Source organism: Somniosus microcephalus, chromosome 5 (assembly GCF_052327205.1).
Source record: "Somniosus microcephalus isolate GS21.2 chromosome 5, FLI_Smic_1.0, whole genome shotgun sequence".
Classification (NCBI taxonomy): Eukaryota; Metazoa; Chordata; class Chondrichthyes; order Squaliformes; family Somniosidae; genus Somniosus; species Somniosus microcephalus.
In genome coordinates, this window is record NC_140991.1 from 9,095,885 (window position 1) to 9,120,789 (window position 24,905).

Sequence of the window (24,905 nt, forward strand, 5' to 3'; positions counted from 1 at the left end):
AGACTCCAACCACCCTCTGGGTGAAAAAGTTCTTTCTCAAATCCCCTCTAAAGCTCCCGCCCTTTACCTTGAATCTATGCCCCCTAGTTATCGACCCCTCTACTAAGGGAAAAAGCTCCTCAGCATCCATCCTATCTATGCCCCTCATAATTTTGTACACCTCAATCATGTCCCTCCTCAGCTCCAAGGAAAACAAACCCAACCTGCCCAGTCTCTCTTCATAGCTGAAGCGCTCCAGCCCTGGTAACATCCTGGTGAACCTCCTCTGCACCCTCTCTAACGCGAACGCGATCACATCCTTCCTGTAGTGTGGCGACCAGAACTGCACACAATATTCCAGCTGTGGCCTAACCAGTGTTTTATACAGCTCCATCATAACCTCCTTGCTCTTATATTCAATGCCTCGGCTAATGAAGGCAAGTATCCCATATGCCTTTTTTACCACCTTATCCACCTGTTCCGCCGCCTTCAGGGATCTGTGTACTTGCACACCCAGATCCCTCTGACCCTCCGTCTTGCCTAGGGTCTTTCCATTCATTGTGTATTCCTTTGCCTTGTTAGTCCCCCCAAAGTGCATCACCTCGCACTTTTCCGGGTTAAATTCCATTTGCCACTGTTCCGCCCATCTGACCAACCCATCTATATCGTCCTGCAGACTGAGGCTACCCTCCTCGCTATTTACCACCCTACCAATTTTTGTATCATCCGCGAACTTACTGATCATACCCTTTACATTCATATCCAAGTCATTAATGTAGACCACAAACAGCAAGGGACCCAGCACCGATCCCTGTGGTACCCCACTGGCCACAGGCTTCCAGTCACAAAAACAACCTTCGACCATCACCCTCTGCCTTCTGCCACTAAGCCAGTTTTGTATCCAATGTGTCAAGGCACCCTGGATTCCATGGGCTCTTACCTTCTTGACCAGTCTCCTGTGCGGGACTTTATCGAAGGCCTTACTGAAATCCATGTATACCACATCCACTGCGTTACCCTCATCCACACACCTAGTCACCCCCTCAAAAAATTCAATCAAATTAGTCAGACATGATCTTCCCTTGACAAAGCCATGTTGACTATCCCTGATTAATCCTTGCCTCTCCAAGTGGAGACACATTTTGTCCCTCAGGATTTTTTCCAATAATTTTCCTACCACTGATGTTAGGCTCACTGGCCTGTAGTTCCCCGGTTTTTCCCTACTACCCTTCTTGAATAATGGTACTACATTAGCGGTTCTCCAGTCCTCTGGCACATCCCCTGTGGCCAGAGAGGTCCTGAATATATGTGTTAGAGCCCCCGCAATCTCCTCCTTTGCCTCACACAGCAGCCTGGGATACATTTCATCCGGGCCTGGGGATTTATCCATTTTTAGGCCAGCTAAAACCGCCAATACCTCCCCCCGCTCGATGTTAATATGTTCGAGCATATCACAGTCCCCCCGCCCTATTTCTATGTCTACATCGTCCTTCTCCATAGTGAAAACAGACGCAAAAAATTCATTCAGAACCCCTCCTACATCTTCCGGCTCCACACACAGATTGCCACTTTTGTCCCTAATGGGCCCTATTTTTTCCCTAGTTATCCTCTTACCCTTAATATACTTATAAAACATCTTTGGATTTTCCTTTATTTTGCTTGCCAGTGTTATTTCATGGCCCCTCCTTGATCTCCTAATTTCTTTTTTAAGTATCCCCCTGCACTTTTTGTACTCCTCTAGGGCTTCCTCCGTCTTTAGCCTTTTGTATCTACCAAAAGCCCTCCTTTTTTTCCTAATCCATTCCCGTATATCCCCTGACATCCAAGGTTCCCTGTGGTTTTTGGAACCACCCTTGACCTTTACGGGAACATGTTGCCATTGTATGTTCTCAATCTCCCTTCTGAAAGCCTCCCATTGCTCCGATGCGGATTTTCCTACAAGTAGCTGATCCCAGTCCATTTTGGCCAGATCCTGCCTTATCCTATTAAAATCGGCCTTCCCCCAATTTAGAACCTTTATTTCCGGCCCATCCCTGTCCTTTTCCATGGCCACCTTAAATCTTACCATATTATGGTCACTATCACCAAAGTGCTCACCTACTAGCACTTTTTCCACTTGGCCGGCCACATTCCCGAGAATTAGGTCCAGTACCGCCCCCTCTCTTGTAGGACTTTCTACATGCTGGCTCAAAAAGCTCTCCTGGATGCACTTTAAGAATTCTACACCCTCTGAGCCTTTCACACTCTGACTATCCCAGTTAATATTGGGGAAGTTGAAATCCCCCATTATTATTACCCTATTATTTGCACATTTCTCTGAGATTTGCCTACATATCTGTTCCTCTATCTCCCCCTGACTGTTTGGAGGCCTATAGTACACTCCCAGCAAAGTGCTTGCCCCCTTTTTGTTTTTAAGCTCCACCCATATGGCCTCATTAGAGGACCCTGCTAATATATCATCCCTCCTTACTGCAGTAATTGACTCAATTAATATTGCGACACCCCCTCCTCTTATACCTCCCCCTCTGTCTCGCCTGAAGATTCTGTACCCCGGAATATTGAGCTGCCAGTCTTGCCCTTCCCTCAACCATGTCTCCGTGATAGCAACAATATCCTGCTCCTACTTCTTATGTTCTCTCTCCCTCACGATTTCTCACTCACTCTCACTCCTGCAATGTTTACAGGGGCAGTTTTGTTTTTAACAGCCTTATCCCCCTGAGGTGCTGCCTTTAATGCCCAGTGAACCTGTCCCCCAAATCCCTCTGCTCCCCCACAGCACCGAGCCTACTTTCACTCAGAGTATAATCCCCGCTGTTTTTTTTACTGAAATGCATCAGCTGACGTTGAATTCCATTTGCCACTTGTTAGCCCAATCTCCCATCTTACTAATATCCCTTTGCAGCTTCCCTCGGTCTTTTAAAGCATTAACTAACCTCCTATTTTGGGATCATCTGCAAATTTCGACACCACTCCCTCTAGGCCTACATCGAAATCATTGATAGACACACTGAACAGAAATGGCCCCAGAATTGAACCCTGTGGGACAACGCTGCCCATTTCCACCCACTCTGAGAAACTTTCCTCAACTCCCACTCTGTTTCCCCCTGCGAACCAATCTTTAATCCAGTTTGATATCCTCCCCTTAACCTCTAGTTATCACCCATGTGGTATCTTGTCAAAGGCTTTCCTAAAGTCCATGTACACTGCATCCACTGCATTTCTCCCATCTACCATGTCTGTTGCCTCCTCGCAGAATTCTACGGTGTTTGTCCAGTACGATTGACCCTTTTGAAATCTGTGTTTATTATCGCTTAAAGTTTAACACAAACTTTGTTTGATAGGGCTTGACAGGGTAGACGCTGAGAGGTTGTTACCCCTCGCTGGAGAGTCCAGACCTAGGGAGCATAGTCTCAGGATAAGGGGTCGGCCATTTAGGACCAAGATGAGGAGGAATTTCTTCACTCAGAGGGTTGCGAATCTTTGGAATTCTCGGCCCTAGAGGGCTGTGGATGCTGAGTCATTGAGTATATTCAAAGCTGAGAGAGATTTTTGGACTCTAGGGGAATCAAAGGATATGGGAAAGCAGAGTTGAGGTCAAAGATCAGCCATGATCTCATTGAATGGCGGAGCAGGCTCGAGGGGCCGTATGGCCTACTCCTGCTCCTATTTCTTATGTTCCTAAGTTAACGCTCCTGTGAAGTGTTTACTACGTTTTAAAGGTGCCATATAAATGCAAGATTTTTTTTAATTTGTTTTTATGAGATCTGGGCGTTGCTGACAAGGCCAGCATTTGTTGCCCATCCCTAGTTGCCCCTGAGAAGGTGGTGATGAGCCGCCTTCTTGAATCGCTGCAGTCCGTGTGGTGAAGGTACTCCCACAGTGCTGTTAGGGAGGGAGTTCCAGGATTTTGACCCAGCGATGATGAAGGAACGGCCGATATATTTCCAAGTCAGGATGGTGTGTGACTTGGAGGGGATCTTGGAGACGGTGGTGTTCCCAGGCACCTACTGCCCTTGCCCTTCTAGATGGAAGAGGTCGCGGGTTTGGGAGGTGCTGCCGAAGAAGCCTTGGCGAGTTGCTGCAGTGCATCTTGTAGATGGTACACACTGCAGCCACGGTGTGCCGGTGGTGGAGGGAGTGAATGTTTAAGGTGGTGGATGGGGCGTCGAACAAGCGGGCTGCTTTGTTCTGGATGGTGTCGAGCTTCTCGAGTGTTGTTGGAGCTGCACTCATCCAGGCAAGTGGAGAGTATTCCATCACACTGATGTGGCCTAGCAAGACGGTCAGATGTATTTAAAAAACCGCTACATACGGCACCTCTGCTCCTCCCTCCCCCCCCTTACTGTCTCTGCTCCACCATCCGCAGCCCCTGCATCCACGCCCCCCTCTGCAGCTCCCTCGGTACCTTGTCAAGAGAAGAGCTGAGATTGGCACTGGAGAGCCGGCGTGATTAATTGGTGATCTAGGACAGGTTGGTGCCAGTGATGCTGTTGGTTTTTTTTTTTTTTCCCTTTACCGGTTCAGGAGCTGGAGGAAGATCGTCTCCGGAATTACCAGCACCTCCTGCAGCTGGACAGCCAGCATCTGGTGCTCAACCGCGAGCCCATCGAGTGTCGCATCTGCCTGTTGGATGTGAAGCCGGAGGACGGGGTGATGCTCCGAGACTGCCTGCACTCCTTCTGCAGGTGAGTGAGAGGGAGCAGACAATAACAGTCCACGCACTGCCTTCCTCCTCCAGGGGCGGCTGTGTATTTGTAGAAATTTCTGATTTTTTTTTTTTTTTACACCTTTTTCTGCTTTCTTTTAATCACTGATAATGTCGTTCTTCACGCACACCTAGATGGAGTTAGGTCACGGATCGTTCTTGATCTTGGTGAATGGCGGAACAGGCTCAAGGGGCTCAATGGTCTACTGAGCAGTTATCATGGGTGACTTTAATCTACATATGGATTGGGCTAACCAAATTAGTAACAATACTGTGGAGGAGGAATTCCTGGAGTGTATACGGGATGGTTTCTTGGACCAATATGTCGAAGAACCAACTAGAGATCAGGCCATCTTAGACTGGGTATTATGTAATGAGAAAGGATTAATTAGCAATCTTGTTGTGTGAGGCCCCTTGGGGAGGAGCGATCATAATATGATAGAATTCTTCATTAAGATGGAGAGTGAAGTAGTTGACTCAGAGACTAGGGTCCTGAATTTAAATAAAGGAAACTACGATGGTATGAGGCGCGAGTTGGGTAGGATTGATTAGGGAATGTCATTCAAAGGGTTGACGGTGGATAGGCAATGGAAAACATTCAAAGATCGCATGGATGAACTACAGAATTTGTTCATCCCAGTTTGGCATAAAAATAAAACAAAAAAGGTGACTCAACCGTGGCTAACAAGGGAAATTAGGGATAGCATAAGATCCAAGGAGAGGACATATAAATTGGCCAGAAAAAGCAGTAAACCTGAGGATTGGGAGCAGTTTAGGATTCAACAAAGGAGGACAAAGGGATTAATTAAGAGGGGAAAAATAGAGTATGAGAGTAAGCTTGCTGGGAACATAAAATCTGACTGTAAAAGCTTTTATAGATATGTGAAGAGAAAAAGATTGGTGAAGTCAAGCGTAGGTCCCTTGCAGTCAGAATCGGGGGAATTTATAATGGGGAACAAAGAAATGGCAGACCAATTAAATACATACTTTGGTTCTGTCTTCACAAAGGAGGACACAAATAACCTCCCAGAGATGTCGGGGAACATAGGGTCTAATGAAAGGAAGGAACTGATAGAAATCAGTATTTGTAGGGAAATGGTGTTAGAGAAATTAACGGGATTGAAGGCCGATAAAACCCTAGGGCCTGATCATCTACATCCTAGGGTGGTAGAGAGAAAACGGGGAATTACAGACCGGTAAGCCTGACATCGGTAGTGGGGAAAATGCTAGAGTCCATTGTAAAAGATGTAATAGCAGAGCACTTGGAAAACAGTGACCGGATCGGACAAAGTCAACATGGATTTACAAAAGGTAAATCGTGCTTGACCAATCTACTGGAATTTTTTGAGGATGTAACTGGTAAAATAGATAAGGGAGAACCAGTGGATGTGGTGTATTTGGACTTTCAAAAGGCTTTCGATAAGGTCCCGCATAAGAGATTAGCGTGTAAAGTTAAGGCACATGGGATTGGGGGCAAGGTATTGACTTGGATAGAGAAATGGTTGGCAGACAGAAAGCAAAGAGTTGGAATAAACGGCTCTTTTCCCGAGTGGCAGGCAGTGACTAGTCGGGTATCGCAGGGATCGGTCCTTGGACCCCAGCTATTCACAATATATATTAATGATCTGGACGAGGGAACTAGATGTAATATCTCCAAGTTTGCAGACGACACAAAGCTGGGTGGGCGTGTGTGCTGTGAGGAGGATGCCGAGAAAGCCCAGTATGATTTGGACAGGTTGGGTGGTTGGGCAGAAGCATGGCAGATGCAATATAACGTGGATAAATGCGAGGTTATCCACTTTGGTGTCAAAAACAAGAAGGCAGATTATTATCTGAATGGCAATAGATTGGGAGAAGGGGAAGTGCAACGAGACCTGGGCGTCCTTGTGCACCAGTTGCTGAAGGTAAGCATGCAGGTGCAGCAGGTGGTTAAGAAGGCAAATGGTATGTTGGCCTTCGTAGCGAGAGGGTTTGAGTACAAGAACAAGGATGTCTTGCTGCAGTTGTACAGGGCCTTGGTGAGACTACATCTTGAGTATTGTGTGCAGTTTTGGTCGCCTTATCTGAGGAAGAATGTTCTTGCCATGGAAGGAGTGCAGCGAAGATTCACCAGGCTGATACCTGGGATGGCAGGAATGACGTATGAGGAGAGATTGGGTCGATTGGGCTTGTACTCGCTGGAGTTTAGAAGAATGAGAGGGGATCTCATTGAAACTTATAAAATTCTAACAGGACTAGACAGACTAGATGCAGGAAGGATGTTCCCGATGGCGGGGGAGTCCAGAACCAGGGGGTCACAGTCTAAGGATAAGGGGTAAGCCATTTAGGACAGAGATGAGGAGGAATTTCTTCACCCAGAGTGGTGAACCTGTGGAATTCTCTACCACAGAAGGCAGTAGAGGCCAATTCATTAAATATATTCAAGAAGGAGTTGGATATATTTCTTAAGGCTAAAGGGATCAAGGGAAATGGGGAGAAGGCAGGGACAGGGTACTGAATTTGGATGATCAGCCATGATTGCATTGAATGGCGGAGCAGGCTCGAGGGGCCGAATGGCCTACTCCTGTTCCTATCTTCTATGTTTCTATGTTCCGATTCATTCCGATTGAAGGAAAAACATTTGCAGGGCTACGAGGAAAGGGCGGGGGAAGTGGGACTCGCTGAAGTGCTCTTGCAGAGAGCCGGCACGGGCCGAACGGCCTCCTTCTGTGCTGTAACCATTCTATGATTCTCGGGATGTGGGCGTCGCTGGCAAGGCCGGCATTTATTGCCCGTCCCTGGTTTCCCTGAGAAGGTGGTGGTGGTGGTGGGCTGCCTTCTCGAACCACTGCAGGTTTGACCCAACTGAGTGGCTTGCTGGACCACTTCAGTTAAGAGTCAACCATGTTGGTGTGGGACTGGAGTCACATATCTGCCCAGACATAGAAACATAGAAACATAGAAGATAGGAGCAGGAGTAGGCCATTCGGCCCCTCGAGCCTGCTCCGCCATTCAATGCGATCATGGCTGATCATCCAAATTCAGTACCCTGTCCCTGCCTTCTCCCCATACCCCTTGATCCCTTTAGCCTTAAGAAATATATCCAACTCCTTCTTGAATATATTTAATGAATTGGCCTCAACTGCCTTCTGTGGTAGAGAATTCCACAGGTTCACCACTCTCTGGGTGAAGAAATTCCTCCTCATCTCTGTCCTAAATGGCTTACCCCTTATATTAGACTGTGACCCCTGGTTCTGGACTCTTAGACCGGCTAAGGACGGCAGGTTTCCTTCCCTAAAGGGCATCAGTGACCATTTTAGTTTTTACGACAATCCGACAGCTTCATGGTCACTGATCCCAGCTTTTTATTCCCAAATTTTTAAAATTGAATTTACATTCTCAAACTGCTATGGTGGGATTTGTGCTCCTGTTCTCTGGATTACTGGTCCAGGCCTCTGGATTGCTGGTCCAGTACTGTAACCACTACACTGCTGTGTAAAGGCACCACCCGGCGTGGTACTGAGCCATACGACAGGTCTCGGGTTCGAACCCCACTCTGTACTGAGTTATCTGAGCTCAGCTGTGGGTGAGAGGGCCTCCAATTAGCCGCCAAGCCCCTGGGTTAGCAGGCAGGAAAATCAGCCAGGGTTCCCGCACCTGGTCACTACCCAGCAGATACATGGGTGGCAGGTTAAGGATCAGATCGGGCTCATCTGTGAAGCCCCCACGGGCAAATAGCCTGCTGACTCGCTGTCTAGGATCACGTATAAAGAATGGCCACTTGGGTAGTATAGCAGCCTGGTACCAGCACTGGTGGAACTGTACTCCAACAAGGAATCTGGTATAAGAAGGAAAGACTTGCATTTGTATAGCGCCTTTCACGACCTCAGGACGTCCCAAAGCACTTTACAGCCAATGAAATACTTGATGTAAATGACTACTAAGTGCTTGGTTTCGGTATAAAACAAGGCTTTAATCAACTGTTTCAAACCATGAGATTTCTAGTTACATCACTAGTTCCTGGTTACAGAAACATCCTGAGCAAGCTGGGCCCACGCCCGAGTATTTATACTCCTTGGATGGCGCCACCAGCTGGCCGCCCAGTGTTACTTATAAACTTATAACATTCTAACAGGACTAGATGCTGGAAGGATGTTCCCGATGGTGGGGGAGTCCAGAACCAGGGGTCACAGTCTAAGGATAAGGGCTAAGCCATTTAGGACAGAGATGAGGAGGAATTTCTTCACCCAGAGAGTGGTGAACCTGTGGAATTCTCTGCCACAAAAGGCAGTTGAGGCCAATTCATTAAATATATTCAAGAAGGAGTTGGATATATTTCTCAAGGCTAAAGGGATCAAGGGATATGGAGAGAAGGCAGGGACAGGGTACTGAATTTGGATGATCAGCCATGATCGCATTGAATGGCGGAGCAGGCTCGACGGGCCGAATGGCCTACTCCTGCTCCTATCTTCTATGTTTCTATGTTTACTTCATGAGTTATTTCTTCATGAATGATGAGATTCATGACAATACTTTTGAAGTGTAGTCACCGCTGTAATGTAGGAAATGCGGCAGCCAAATTGCGCACAGCAAGGTCCCACAAACAGCAAATGTGATAAATGATCAGAAACAAAAGCAAAGGTCATCGACCTGAAACGTTAACTCTGTTTCTCTCTGCACAGATGCTGCCTGACCTGCTGAGTATTTCCTGTTTTTATTATAAATGATCAGATAATCTGTTTTAATGATGTTGGCTCAGAAAACCTGGGGGTGTACGTACACAAATCTTTGAAAGTGGCAGGGGAAGTTGAGAAGGCTGTTAAAAAAGCATACGGGCTCCTTGGCTTTATTAATAGAGGAATCGAGAACAAAAGCAAAGAATTTATGCTAAACCTTTATAAAACACTGGTTCGGCCCCAGCTGGAGTATTGTGTCCAATTCTGGGCACCACACTTTAGGAAGGATGTCCAGGCCTTGGAGAGGGTGCAGAGGAGATTTACTGGAATGGTTCCAGGGATGAGGGGACTTCAGTTATGTGGAGACACTGGAGAAACTGGGATTGTTTCCTTAAAGCAGAGAAGATTAGGAGATTTAATAGAGGTGTTCAAAATCATGAAGGGTTTTGATAGAGTAAATAAGGAGAAAGTGTTTCCAGTGGCAGGAGGGTTAGTAACCAGAGGACACAGATTTAAGGTGATTGGCAAAAGAACCAGAGGCGACATGAGGGGAATTATTTTTACGCAGCGAGTTCTTGTGATCTGGAATGCACTGCCTGAAAGGGCGGTGGAAGCTGATTCAATAACTTTCAAAAGAGAATTGGAGAAATACATTGTAATAGAAAAAAACATAGAAAAATAGGAGCAGGAGTCGGTCATTCGGCCCTTCGAGCCTGCTCCGCCATTCAATATGATCATGGTTGATCCTCTATCTCAATACCATATTCCCGCTCTCTCCCCAGACCCCTTGATGCCTTTTGTGTCTAGAAATCTATCTTATCTCCTTGTTAAATATATTCAGTGACTTGGCCTCCACAGCCTTCTGTGGTAGAGAATTCCACAGGTTCACCACATAGAAACATTGACATAGAAACATAGAAGATAGGAGCAGGAGTAGGCCATTCGGCCCCTCGAGCCTGCTCCGCCATTCAATGCGATCATGGCTGATCTTCCAAATTCAATACCCGGTCCCTGCTATCTCCCCATACCCCTTGATCCCTTTAGCCTTAAGAAATATATCCAACTCCTTCTTGAATATTATTTAATGTATTGGCCTCTACTGCCTTCTGTGGTAGAGAATTCCACAGGTTCACCACTCTCTGGGTGAAGAAATTCCTCCTCATTTCTGTCGTAAATGGCTTACCCCTTATCCTTAGACTGTGACCCCTGGTTCTGGACTCCCCGACCATCCTTCCTGCATCTAGTCTGTCCAGTCCTGTCAGAATTTTATAAGTTTCAATGAGATCCCCTCTCATTCTTTTAAACTCCAGTGAGTATAAGCCCAATCGACCCAATCTCTCCTCATACGTCATTCCTGCCATCCCAGGTATCAGCCTGGTGAATCTTCGCTGAACTCCCTCCATGGCAAAAACATCCTTCCTCAGATAAGGCGACCAAAACTGCACACAATACTCAAGATGTGGTCTCACCAAGGCCCTGTACAACCACCCTCTGAGTGAAGAAATTTCTTCTCATCTCGGTCCTAAATGTCCTACCCCGTATCCTGAGACTGTGACCCCTCGTTCTAGATATATGTGGGTGGAACAAATGAAGGACACAGAGAGACGGTGAGTTGCTAGTCCATGTGCTAGCTTTATTGGGCCAGAGCAAACTGAGCATGCTCATACCAAAAGTATCTTCCTCTCAAGTACAACAAAACTACATGGTTTGTCACTTGGCTTGGGTATGAGCATGCTCAGTTCACTCTGGCCTAATAAAGCAAGCACATGGACTCGCAGCTCATCCTGTCTCTGTCCTTCATTTGTTCCACCCACATATATTACATTTTGGCGACGAGGATGGGATCCTGTTGACTCTCTTTGTTAACATTCAGCTGAGCGTAAGCGTGCGACAGGTCAAGCTTGGAGAAAACCTTTGACCCAGAGAGTGCTACATACAAATCTTGCGATGTTGGTAATGGGTACTGCTCATCGTCAACTGCTTGCTTGATGGTAACTTTGTCGTCACCGCACAAGCGTACAGTTTTGTCTGCCTCGGGCACTACCACAATCGGGGTAGCCCATTCACTTTTGTCAGTTTTACTCGCACTCCGTTCTCTCTGAGCTTCGCTAGCTCTTCCTCCACCTGACTTTTCAACGCATAGGGAGGCTTCAATAGACAGGCTTCGTGTTGGACTTGATGTGCACATCATACCCAGTGATGCCCTCATAACTGTCTGTGAACATGCTTTCGTACTTGCTCAGCATTGTGTCGAGTCGCTTCTTAACAGCTTCTACACTGAAGATGTTTTTCCAGTCTAGTTTTAACTTTCTCAACCAGTCTTTGCCCATGAGGGTTGGCCTGTTGTTGTAGCTCGCTACAATAATAGGCAGCTTTACTGACTGGCCATTGTGTTGAACTGTACATTCCATTTGCCCACATGTCTCTAGGATTTCTCCAGAGCAGGTTTTTAACTCCAAGGTACTCTTTGTAAGTGGTATTTGATTAAACTTACCCTCATATGTGTCCTTACTCATGATAGAGCAGTCCACAGCTGTGTCGATACACATATCAATATATTGGTCATTGACCAAAAGTTTTGTGCGGAAGTCTTTCTCACGACTGCTAGCGTTGCCGCTAGTGGCATAGATACTGTAGATGCCTAGTTCTTCAACATCAGGTGTGCTCACTTCAATATTGTGAATTCCTCCCTTTTGTTGTCGCTGCTTTGCATTGCCACTAGAATGGTTCTTACTTCCTGCTTTCGATCTAGCTCTGCAAGCTGTTGAAATATGGCCTTGCTTCTGGCAGTGAAAACACTTCGCATTTCTGTATTGGCAGGACTGTGGTGAGTGATTTCCATTGCAGCGATAACAGTTCACTGAACTGCTCCCACCGACATGGTTTACACCTGAACCAGAGGGGAACCAATATCCTTGCGGGGAGGTTTGCTAGCACTGCTGGGGGGGGTTTAAACTAATTCGGCAGGGGGATGGGATACAGAGTGGAGCTATAGTAGGGGGTGATGTACAGCCAAATAAGGAGGAAAAAACAAGTCAGCAGGGAAGGCAGAGCAAAGATGTGAAGGGAAAAGGGAATATGGCAGGGCTGGAAGGCATTTATTTTAATGCAAGGAGTCTTGCAAATAAGGTGGACGAACTGAAGTTGTTGTTGAACACATGGGAGTACGATATTGTTGCTATCACGGAGACATGGTTGAGGGAGGGTCAGGACTGGCAGCTAAATATTCCAGGGTATAGAATCTTCAGGCGAGACAGAGGGGGGTGTAAAAGGGGAGGGGGTGTTGCAATATTAATTAAGGAGTCTATTACTGCTGTAAGGAGGGATGATATATTAGCGGGTTCCTCTAATGAGGCCATATGGGTAGAACTTAAAAACAAAAAGGGGTCAAGCACCTTGCTGGGAGTGTACTATAGGCCCCCAAACAGTCAGGGGGAGATAGAGGAACAGATATGCAGGCAGATATCAGAAAAGTGTGAAATTAATACGGTAGTAATAGTGGGGGATTTCAACTTCCCCAATATAAATTGGGATAGTCAGAGTGTGAAAGGCTTGGAGGGAGCAGAATTCTTAAAGTGCATCCAGGAAAGCTTTTTGAGCCAACATGTAGAAAGTCCTACAAGAGAGGGGGCGGTACTGGACCTAATTCTAGGGAATGTAGCCGGGCAGGTGGTGGAAGTGTCTGTAGGAGAGCATTTTGGCGATAGTGACCACAATTCGGTGAGATTTAAGGTGGTCATGGAAAAAGACAAAGACGGCCCGGAAATCAGGGTTCTAAATTGGGGGAAGGCCGATTTTAATAAGATAAGACAGGATCTGGCAAAAGTGGGCTGGGAGCAGCTACTTATAGGAAAATCCACATCAAAACAGTGGGAGGCTTTCAGAAGGGAAATAGAGAGAGTACAACACCAACATGTTCCTGTAAAGGTCAAGGGTGGGACCAACAAGCAAAGGGAACCTTGGATGACAAAGGATATACAAAAATGCATTAGGAAAAAAAGGGGGGCTTTTGGCAGTTACAAAAGACAAAAGACGGTGGAAGCCCTAGAGGAGTATAGGAGGTGCAGGGGCATACTTAAAAAGGAAATTAGGAGGGCGAGGAGGGGCCATGAAATAACACTGGCGAGCAAAATAAAGGAAAATCCTAAGATGTTTTATAAGTATATTAAGGGCAAGAGGATAACCAGGGAAAGGGTAGGGCCCATTAGGGACCAAAGTGGCAAGCTGTGTGTAGAGCCAGATGAAGTAGGTGGGGTTTTAAATGAATTTTTTGCCTCAGTGTTCACTATGGAGAAAGACGATGTAGATATAGAAGTCAGGCAAGGGGACTGTGACATACTTGAACATATTAGCATCGAGAGGGAGGAGGTACTAGCGGTTTTAGCAGGCCAAAAAGTGGATAAATCCCCAGGCCCGGACGAGATGTATCCCAGGCTGTTGTGTGAGGCAAAGGAGGAGATTGCAGGGGCTCTGACACAAATTTTCAGAACCTCTCTGGCCACAGGGGATGTACCAGAGGACTGGAGAACAGCTAATGTAGTACCATTATTCAAGAAGGGTAGCAGGGATAAACCAGGGAATTACAGGCCAGTGAGCCTAACATCTGTGGTAGGGAAATTATTGGAAAAAATTCTGAGGGACAAAATTAGTCTCCACTTGGAGAGGCAAGGATTAATCGGGGATAGTCAGCATGGCTTTGTCAAGGGTAAATCATGTCTGACCAATCTGATTGAATTTTTCGAGGGGGTGACTAGGTGTGTGGATGAGGGAAATGCTGTGGATGTGGTTTACATGGACTTCAGTAAAGCTTTTGACAAGGTCCCGCATAGGAGACTGGTCAAGAAGGTAAGAGCCCATGGGATCCAGGGGGCCTTGGCGCGTTGGATCCTAAACTGGCTGAGTGGCAGGAGGCAGAGGGTGATGGTCGAAGGTTGCTTTTGTGACTGGAAGCCTGTGTCCAGTGGGGTACCTCAGGGATCGGTGCTGGGTCCCTTGCTGTTTGTGATCTACATTAATGATTTGGATGAGAATGTAAAGGGTATGATCAGTAAGTTCGCGGATGACACGAAAATTGGTGGGGTGGTAAATTGCGAGGAGGAAAGCCTCCGGCTACAGGACAATATTAACGGGTTGGTCAGATGGGCGGAAAAGTGGCAAATGGAATTTAACCCGGAAAAGTGCGAGGTAATGCATTTTGGACGGACAAATAAGGCAAGGGAATACACAATGAGTGGTAGGACCCTAGGAAGTACAGAGGGTCAGAGGGACCTTGGTGTACATGTACAAAATTCCCTGAAGGCAGCGGAACAGGTAGATAAGGTGGTTAAAAAGGCTTATGGGATACTTGCCTTCATTAGCAGAGGCATAGAATATAAGAGCAGGGAGGTTATGATAGAGCTGTACAAAACGCTGGTGAGGCCACAGCTGGAGTACTGTGTACAGTTCTGGTCGCCTCACTATAGGAAGGATGTGATTGCTTTGGAGAGGGTGCAGAGAAGATTCACCAGGATGTTACCTGGGATGGAGCGCCTCAGCTATGAAGAGAGACTGGACAGGCTGGGGTTGTTTTCCTTGGAGCAAAGAAGGCTGAGGGGGGACCTGATTGAGGTGTACAAAATGATGAGGGGCATAGATAGGGTAGATAAAGAGGAACTTTTCCCCTTAGTAGGGGGGTCAATAACAAGGGGGCACAGATTCAGGGTAAGGGGCAGGAGATTTAGGGGGGATTTGAGGAGGAACCTTTTCACCCAGAGGGTGGTTGGAAGCTGGAACTCACTGCCTGAAAGGGTGGTAGAGGCAGGAACCCTCACAACATTCAAGAAGCATTTGGATGAGCACTTGAAATGCCATTGCATACAAGGCTATGGACCAAATGCTGGAAAATGGGATTAGACTGGACAGGGAGGGACGGGCGGCGCAGACACGATGGGCCGAAGGGCCTCTTTCTGTGCTGTAAAACTCTATGACTCTATGACATGCTTTTGACTCGGACTCATAGCTTTAGGTTTGGCGGTGGCTTTGTGACTGTAGACCTCAGCTGCACTAGTCACTTGAGTTGGACGGGGCTCCCTAGCGTTCTTAGACACCATCTCCATAGATAGGACAATTTTGCATGCTGTGTCAAACGTTAGGTTCAGAGTGTTCAGTAACTCGCACTGTGAGCGCTCATCCACCAGTCCCCACGCAAACTTATCTTGCAACGCACGATCCAAAAATGTGCCGAATGTTACAATGCAAAGACAGGTTCTTAAGAGCTATAATGTACTCACTGATGGTTTCACTTTGTTTTTGGTTTCTGGTACCAAACTTAGCTCTCTGCTATTTCTAACAGCTTTGGGTCGAAATGGTGCTCGAGTTTCTCAACAATGTCTTCAAACAACTCATCCCTGGCGCGAGTAGGTTTGTCAACGTTCTGTAGACAGCTGGCCCGATCTCCGTTAGAAAAATTGCTTTCTTCCGTTCACGAATTACTTTATTTTGAGCTTGAACATTCTCATCTGCACCTTCAGTCTCAATAATGTTATTGGCCCTAAAAAAACATCTCCATCCGCTCAATCTAAGAACGGAATGGTTCACGAGCTTAGTCACACGTGCCGAGGCTTCCAATGAATCCTGTAGGTGTGGCCATGATTGTCCCGATCCCGTTGAACAGTGACTCGGCACGCTACCTGTGTACCTGTGAGAATCAATGCCGCTGTTTCTGTGTCTACATACACATGAAGGCGAAGCACACACAATTCTGCATGAGCATTAACGGTAAAACATCGCAAAAATTCAGTTTAGGTGTCACAAATTCACCTTAAGCTTGTCCACTCAAAGGTTGAACACTGTGTCCTTCCATGATCCCTAAAAGTGGTTTTGGGATTCCATCCTCATCGCCAAAATGTAATATATGTGGGTGGAACAAATGAAGGACAGAGACACGATGAGTTGCGAGTCCATGTGCTTGCTTTATTAGGCCGGAACGAACTGAGCATGCTCATACTAAGCCATGTGACAAACCATGTGATAATACATTGCACATTTTCCCCCATCATGTATGTAGAGCTATAGAAAAAGAACAGGGGGAATAGAGAGCTCTTTTAAAGAGCTGGTACAGGCACAATGGCTTCCTTCTGCACTGTATCATTCTATGGTTGAGGGATAATTATTGGCCAGGACACGCCTCTTCAAATAGTGCCACGGGATCTTTTACATCCACCTGAGAGAGCAGACGGGGCCTCGGTTTAAAGTCTCATCTGAAAGACAGCATCTCTGACAGTGCAGCGCTCCCTCAGTACTGCACTGGGAGTGTCAGCCTAGATTTTTGTGCTCAAGTCTCTGGAGTGGGACTCGAACCCACAACCTTCTGACTGAGATTAGGATTGATAGCAGTAATACTTGTCAGAAAGATTGACCAACACTTGGAAATGAATACGTGGATAGATTGGTGGAGCTGGGGACTCTGGGATCACCCAGGAACCAATTGGGGGGCTTAAATGGGCCTGTCTGGATGGGTGAACCAAGATGGGCCGAATGGCCTCCTTCATTCTGGTGAAAGGTGGAGGTGGGGATAAATAAAGATTTTACAAATGGAAGATCACTAATCCTGGTTCTGCCTGATTGCTGTCCGCAGGGACTGCCTGAAGCAGCTGATTCGCAGCTGCACCGACCCACAGGTGCCCTGCCCCTATCGAGATGACAGCTACGCGTGTGATAGCAAACTCCAGGAGCGGGAGATCCGAGCGGTGAGTGACCTCTGGAACTGGGGGGAGAGGTCAGAGGGTGAGTGACCTCTGGAACTGGGGATGAAGGGGCGGAGCAGTGAGTGACCTCTGGAACTGGGGGTGAAGGGGTGAAGGGGCGGAGCAGTGAGTGACCTCTGGAACTGCGGGGAGAGGTCAGAGGGTGAGTGACCTCTGGAACTGGGGGGAGAGGTCAGAGGGTGAGTGACCTCTGGAACTGGGGGGAGAGGTCAGAGCGGTGAGTGACCTCTGGAACTGGAGGGAGAGGTTGGAGCGTGAGTGACCTCTGGAACTGGGGGGAGAGGTCAGAGGGTGAGTAATCTCTGGAACTGGGGGGAGAGGTCAGAGGGTGTGACCGACCTCTGGAACTGGGAGGAGGAGTCCAAGTGGTGAGTGACCTCTGGAACTGGGGGGAGAGGTCAGAGGGTGAGTGACCTCTGGAAGTGGGGGGAGAGGTCAGAGGGTGAGTGACCTCTGGAACTGGGGGTGAAGGGGTCAGGGGGTGAGAGGGCTCTGGAACTGGGGGTGAAGGGGTCAGGGGGTGAGTGACCTCTGGAACTGGGGGGAGGGGTCGGAGCGTGAGTGATCTCTTGAACTGGGGGGAGGGGTCAGAGGGTGAGTGACCTCTGGAACTGGGGGGGTGGAGACCCGAGCGGTGAGTGACCTCTAGATCTCGGGGCCACTCACGCTCCGACCCCTCTCCCCAACCTGCCCCCCCGGTTCCAGAGGTAAGGAAGGAACACCATCAAAGCAAGTTAATGACCGCGGCTGACGCTGGAGTTGGCCTCAACACCCCTGGCCGGGAGGAGGGGAATAAATCTTCCAAGATCTCTGCTCCCCTGACCACAGTCCACCGCGCCCCGCTCCAAAGTGTGGCCGTCAGGTGAGGACAGCTGGGAGCTCGGGCTGTGATGCCCTCCTGCAGTTAAATAGCCCGCCAGCATTCACTGCGACTGTTGCCTGAGGTGGTACCAGAGGTCTCTGATCCCTGTGGAACCGTACCCCATCAAGGGGTAAGTGGATCTAGAAGAAGAGTGAGGAAACTCGTGCCGCCCCTGACCACCTTGTAGTTCGATTGCCGAAACACTAGTGTTTGTCTCTGAGCCAGCCCAAGGAGAGACAACCATTACCTCGGACCTGCGCTAATCATCAAAATTATTATTGGATTAACAAAACGCGGGGGTTGCAATAACTAAGCGATCTTTAACCAACAACTTGCATTTATACAGCGCCTTTAACATAGTAAAACATCCCACGGCGCTTCACAGGAGCGATTATCAGACAAAATTTGACACCGAGCCACATGAGGAGACATTAGGGCAGGTGACCAAAAGCTTGGTCAAAGAGGTAGGTTTAAGGAGCGTCTTAAAGGAGGAGAGAGAGGTAGCGAGGCGGAGAGGTTTAGGGAGGGAATTCCAGAGCTTAGGACCTCGGCAGCTGAAGGCACGGCCGCCAATGAGACCACACCTTGAGTACTGCGTACAGTTTTGGTCTCCGTATTTAAGGAAGGATATACTTGCATTGGAGGCAGTTCAGAGAAGGTTCACGAGGTTGATTCCTGGGATGAAGGGTTGATGTATGACGAAAGGTTGAGCAAGTTGGGCCTAAACTCATTGGAGTTTAGAAGAATGAGAGGGGATCTTATTGAAACATATAAGATTCTGAGGGGGATTGACAGGGTGGATGCTGAGAGGATGTTTCCCCTCGTGGGGGTATCTAGAACTAGGGGGCATAGTTTCAGAATAAGACGGAGATGAGAAGGAATTCCTTCTCTCTGAGGGTGGTGAATCTTTGGAATTCTCTCCCCCAGAGAGCTGTGGAGGCGGAGTCAGTGAATATATTCAAGGCGGAGATTGACAGACATTTGAACTACGGGGGAGTCGAGGGGAATGGGGAGAGAGCGGGAAAGTGGAGTTGAGGCCGAGAGTGGATCAGCCATGATCTCATTGAATGGCGGAGCAGGCTCGAGGGGTCGACTGGCCGACTCCTGCTGCTGTTTCTTATGTTCTAATGTTCAATGGTGGAGCGATTAAAATCAGGGATGCTCAAGAGGCCAGAATTGGAGGAGCGCAGAGATCTCGGAGGGTTGTGGGGCTGGAGGAGGTTACAGAGAGAGGGAGGGCCGAGGGATTTGAAAGCAAGGATGAAAATTTAAAAATGGAGGCGGTGGCGGACCGGGAGCCAATGTAGGTCAGTGAGCAGAGGGGGTGATGGGTGAACGGGACTGGGTGTGAGTTAGGACACGGGGCAGTGAGCACAGGGGGTGATGGGTGAACGGGACTGGGTGTGAGTTAGGACACGGGGCAGTGAGCACAGGGGGTGATGGGTGAACGGGACTGGGTGTGAGTTAGGACACGGGCAGTGAGCACAGGGGGTGATGGGTGAACGGGACTGGGTGTGAGTTAGGACACGGGGCAGTGAGCACAGGGGGTGATGGGTGAACGGGACTGGGTGTGAGTTAGGACACGGGGCAGGGAGCACAGGGGGTGATGGGTGAACGGGACTGGGTGTGAGTTAGGACACGGGGCAGTGAGCACAGGGGGTGATGGGTGAACGGGACTGGGTGCGAGTTAGGACACGGGGCAGTGAGCACAGGGGGTGATGGGTGAACGGGACTGGGTGTGAGTTAGGACACGGGGCAGTGAGCACAGGGGGTGATGGGTGAACGGGACTCGGTGCGAGTTAGGACACGGGGCAGTGAGCACAGGGGGTGATGGGTGAACGGGACTGGGTGTGAGTTAGGACACGGGGCAGTGAGCACAGGGGGTGATGGGTGAACGGGACTGGGTGTGAGTTAGGACACGGGCAGTGAGCACAGGGGGTGATGGGTGAACGGGACTGGGTGTGAGTTAGGACACGGGGCAGTGAGCACAGGGGGTGATGGGTGAACGGGACTGGGTGCGAGTTAGGACACGGGGCAGTGAGCACAGGGGGTGATGGGTGAACGGGACTGGGTGTGAGTTAGGACACGGGGCAGTGAGCACAGGGGGTGATGGGTGAACGGGACTCGGTGCGAGTTAGGACACGGGGCAGTGAGCACAGGGGGTGATGGGTGAACGGGACTGGGTGTGAGTTAGGACACGGGGCAGTGAGCACAGGGGGTGATGGGTGAACGGGACTGGGTGTGAGTTAGGACACGGGCAGTGAGCACAGGGGGTGATGGGTGAACGGGACTGGGTGTGAGTTAGGACACGGGGCAGTGAGCACAGGGGGTGATGGGTGAACGGGACTGGGTGTGAGTTAGGACACGGGGCAGTGAGCACAGGGGGTGATGGGTGAACGGGACTGGGTGTGAGTTAGGACACGGGGCAGTGAGCACAGGAGGTGATGGGTGAACGGGACTGGGTGCGAGTTAGGACACGGGGCAGTGAGTACAGGGGGTGATGGGTGAACGGGACTGGGTGTGAGTTAGGACACGGGGCAGTGAGCACAGGGGGTGATGGGTGAACGGGACTGGGTGCGAGTTAGGACACGGGGCAGTGAGCACGGGGGGTGATGGGTGAACTGGACTGGGTGTGAGTTAGGACACGGGGCAGCGAGCACAGGGGGTGATGGGTGAACGGGACTGGGTGTGAGTTAGGACACGGGGCAGGGAGCACAGGGGGTGATGGGTGAACGGGACTGGGTGTGAGTTAGGACACGGGGCAGTGAGCACGGGGTGATGGGTGAACGGGACTGGGTGCGAGTTAGGACACGGGGCAGTGAGCACAGTGGGTGATGGGTGAACGGGACTGGGTGTGAGTTAGGACACGGGGCAGTGAGCACAGGGGGTGATGGGTGAACGGGACTGGGTGTGAGTTAGGACACGGGGCAGCGAGCAGAGGGGGTGATGGGTGAACGGGACTGGGTGTGAGTTAGGACACGGGGCAGCGAGCACAGGGGGTGATGGGTGAACGGGACTGGGTGTGAGTTAGGACACGGGGCAGTGAGCACAGGGGGCGATGGGTGAAGGGGACTGGGTGTGAGTTAGGACACGGGGCAGTGAGCACAGGGGTGATGGGTGAACGGGACTGGGTGTGAGTTAGGACACGGGGCAGTGAGCACAGGGGGTGATGGGTGAACGGGACTATGTGTGAGTTAGGACACGGGGCAGTGAGCACAGGGGGTGATGGGTGAACGGGACTGGGTGTGAGTTAGGACACGGGGCAGTGAGCACAGGGGTGATGGGTGAACGGGACTGGGTGCGAGTTAGGACACGGGGCAGTGAGCACGGGGTGATGAGTGAACGGGACTGGGTGTGAGTTAGGACACGGGGCAGTGAGCACAGGGGGTGATGGGTGAACGGGACTGGGTGTGAGTTAGGACACGGGGCAGTGAGCACGGGGTGATGGGTGAACGGGACTGGGTGCGAGTTAGGACACGGGGCAGTGAGCACAGGGGGTGATGGGTGAACGGGATTTGGTGCGAGTTAGGACATAAGAACATAAGAAGTAGGAGCAGGAGTAGGCCATACGGCCCCTCGGGCCTGCTCCGCCATTTAATAGGATCATGGCTGATCCGAATCTAGACTCACGTCCACTTCCCTGCCCTCTCCCCGTAACCCCTAATTCCCTTATCAGCTAGGAAAATGTCTATCTCCATTTTAAGTTTATTTAATGTTGCAGCTTCCGCAGCTCTCTCGGGTAGCAAATTCCATAGATTTATTACCCTCTGAGTGAAGAAGTTTCTCCTCATCTCAGTTTTGAAAGGGCAGCCCCTTATTCTAAGATTATGCCCCCTAGTTCTAGTCTCACCCATCAGTGGAAACATCCTCACCGCATCCACCCGATCAAGCCCCCTCACAATCTTATATGTTTCGATAAGATCGCCTCTCATTCTTCTGAACTCCAATGAGTAGAGTCCCAACCTACTCAACCTTTCCTCATACGTCAACCCCCTCATCTCCGGAATCAACCTAGTGAACCTTCTCTGAACCGCCTCGAGAGCAAGTATATCTTTTCTTAAATATGAAAACCAAAACTGCACGCAGTATTCCAGGTGTGGCCTCACCAATACCCTGTATAACTGCAGCAAGACTTCCCTGTTTTTATACTCCATCCCCCTCGCAATAAAAGCCAAAATTCCATTGGCCTTCCTGATCACCTGCTGCACCTGCATACTAACTTTTTGTGTTTCATGCACCAGGACCCCCAGATCCCTTTGTACTGTAGCACTTTGCAGTTTCTCTTCATTTAGATAATAACTTGCTCTTTGATTTTTTCTGCCAAAGTGCATAACCTCACACTTTCCAACATTATATTGCATCTGCCAAATCTCTGCCCACTCACTTAGCCTGTCTATGTCCTTTTGCAGGTTTTTTATGTCCTCCTCACTCACTGCTTTCCCTCCCATCTTTGTATCATCGGCAAACTTGGATATGTTGCACTCGGTCCCTTCCTCCAAATCGTTAATATAGATTGTAAAGAGTTGGGGTCCCAGCACTGACCCCTGCGGAACACCACTAGTTACTGATTGCCAGCCCGAGAACGAACCATTTATCTCAACTCTTTGTTTTCTGTTAGATAGCCAATCTTCCACCCATGCCAGTATATTACCCCCAATCCCGTGATTTCTTATCTTGGTCAGTAATCTTTTGTGTGGAACCTTGTCAAATGCCTTTTGGAAGTCCAAATACACTACATCCACTGGTTCCCCTTTATCCACCCTGCATGTTACATCCTCAAAGAATTCGAGCAAATTTGTCAAACATGACTTCCCCTTCGTAAAACCATGCTGACTCTGTCCTATTAAATTATGTTTATCCAAATACTCTGTTACTGTTTCCTTAATAATGGACTCCAACATTTTGCCAACCACAGATGTTAGGCTAACTGGTCTATAGTTTCCAGCTTTTTGTCTACTTCCCTTCTTAAATAAGGGTGTTACATTAGCAGTTTTCCAATCTGCCGGGACCTTTCCTGAGTCCAGGGAGTTCTGGAAAATAATCACCAATGCATCCACAATCCCTACCGCCACTTCTCTCAAGACCCTCGGATGTAGGCCATCAGGTCCGGGGGATTTATCCGGATTTACACGGGGCAGTGAGCACAGGGGGTGATGGGTGAACGGCACTTGGTGCGAGTTAGGACACGGGGCAGTGAGCACAAGGGGTGATGGGTGAACGGGACTGGGTGTGAGTTAGGACACGGGGCAGAGAGCACAGGGGGTGATGGGTGAACGGGACTGGCTGTGAGTTAGGACACGGGGCAGTGAGCAGAGGGGGTGATGGGTGAACGGGACTGGGTGTGAGTTAGGACACGGGGCAGTGAGCACAGGGGGTGATGGGTGAACGGGACTGGGTGTGAGTTAGGACACGGGGCAGTGAGCACTTGGGGTGATGGGTGAACGGGACTGGGTGTGAGTTAGGACACGGGGCAGTGAGCACAGGGGGTGATGGGTGAACGGGACTAGGTGTGAGTTAGGACACGGGGCAGTGAGCACAGGGGGTGATGGGTGAGCGGGACTGGGTGTGAGTTAGGACACGGGGCAGTGAGCACAGGGGGTGATGGGTGAACGGGACTGGGTGTGAGTTACGACACAGGGCAGTGAGCACGGGGTGATGGGTGAACGGGACTGGGTGTGAGTTAGGACACGGGTCAGTGAGCACAGGGGGTGATGGGTGAATGGGACTGGGTGTGAGTTAGGACACGGGTCAGTGAGCACAGGGGGTGATGGGTGAACGGGACTGGGTGTGAGTTAGGACACGGGGCAGTGAGCACAGGGGGTGATGGGTGAACGGGACTGGGTGTGAGTTAGGACACGGGGCAGTGAGCACAGGGGGTGATGGGTGAACGGGACTGGGTGTGAGTTAGGACACGGGGCAGTAAGCACAGGGGGTGATGGGTGAACGGGACTGGGTGTGAGTTAGGACACGGGGCAGTGAGCACAGGGGGTGATGGGTGAACGGGACTGGGTGTGAGTTAGGACACGGGGCAGTGAGCACGGGGTGATGGGTGAACGGGACTGGGTGTGAGTTAGGACACGGAGCAGTGAGCACAGGGGGTGATGGGTGAACGGGACTGGGTGTGAGTTAGGACACGGGGCAGTGAGCACTTGGGGTGATGGGTGAACGGGACTGGGTGTGAGTTAGGACACGGGGCAGTGAGCACAGGGGGTGATGGGTGAACGGGACTGGGTGTGAGTTAGGACACGGGGCAGTGAGCACGGGGTGATGGGTGAACGGGACTGGGTGTGAGTTAGGACACGGGGCAGTGAGCACAGGGGGTGATGGGTGAACGGGACTGGGTGTGAGTTAGGACACGGGGCAGTGAGCACAGGGGGTGATGGGTGAACGGGACTGTTTTTGTGTTAGGACACGGGGCAGTGAGCCGCGGGGTGATGGGTGAACGGGACTTGGTGTGAGTTAGGACATGGGTATCACTGTAATAAGCACACGCTGTTTGATTTATACCTCAGCTGGTTTCCCTCGACGATTATGATAAATTCCTGGATCGTAGTGTGAGTGTCGCAGAGAGCAGCAGCGGCAACAGTTACCACTGCAAGACCGCCGACTGCAAGGGCTGGTGTATCTACGAGGACGCAGTCAATGAGTTCCGCTGCCCCATCTGCTCGAAGCTCAATTGTCTCCTCTGCAAGGTGAAGCTCAGCAAGTTCAGCCCAGACCATTAAACTCACCCAGCACTGCACTGTCGGAGGGGCAGTACTGAGGGAGCACTGCACTGTCGGAGGGGCAGTACTGAGGGAGCGCTGCACTGTCGGAGGGGCAGACTGAGGGAGCGCCGCACTGTCGGAGGGGCAGTAGTGAGGGAGCGCCGCACTGTCGGAGGGGCAGTACTGAGGGAGCGCTGCACTGTCAGAGGGGCAGTACTGAGGGAGCGCTGCACTGTCGGAGGGGCAGTACTG

General features: G+C 49.8%; 1 protein-coding gene across 2 annotated transcripts in view; it reads left to right on the forward strand.

Moving 5' to 3' along the window:
* LOC147116860 (ranBP-type and C3HC4-type zinc finger-containing protein 1-like) overlaps positions 1-24,905 on the forward strand; it is a 76,678-nt gene that overhangs the window by 36,211 nt on the left and 15,562 nt on the right. For both annotated transcript variants that reach the window (XM_085987277.1, XM_085987278.1), the window contains exons 9-11: positions 4,504-4,664; positions 16,955-17,066; positions 24,459-24,638. In XM_085987277.1, the coding sequence (XP_085843403.1) occupies positions 4,504-4,664; positions 16,955-17,066; positions 24,459-24,638 (453 nt within the window). The remainder of the gene's footprint in view (positions 1-4,503; positions 4,665-16,954; positions 17,067-24,458; positions 24,639-24,905) is intronic.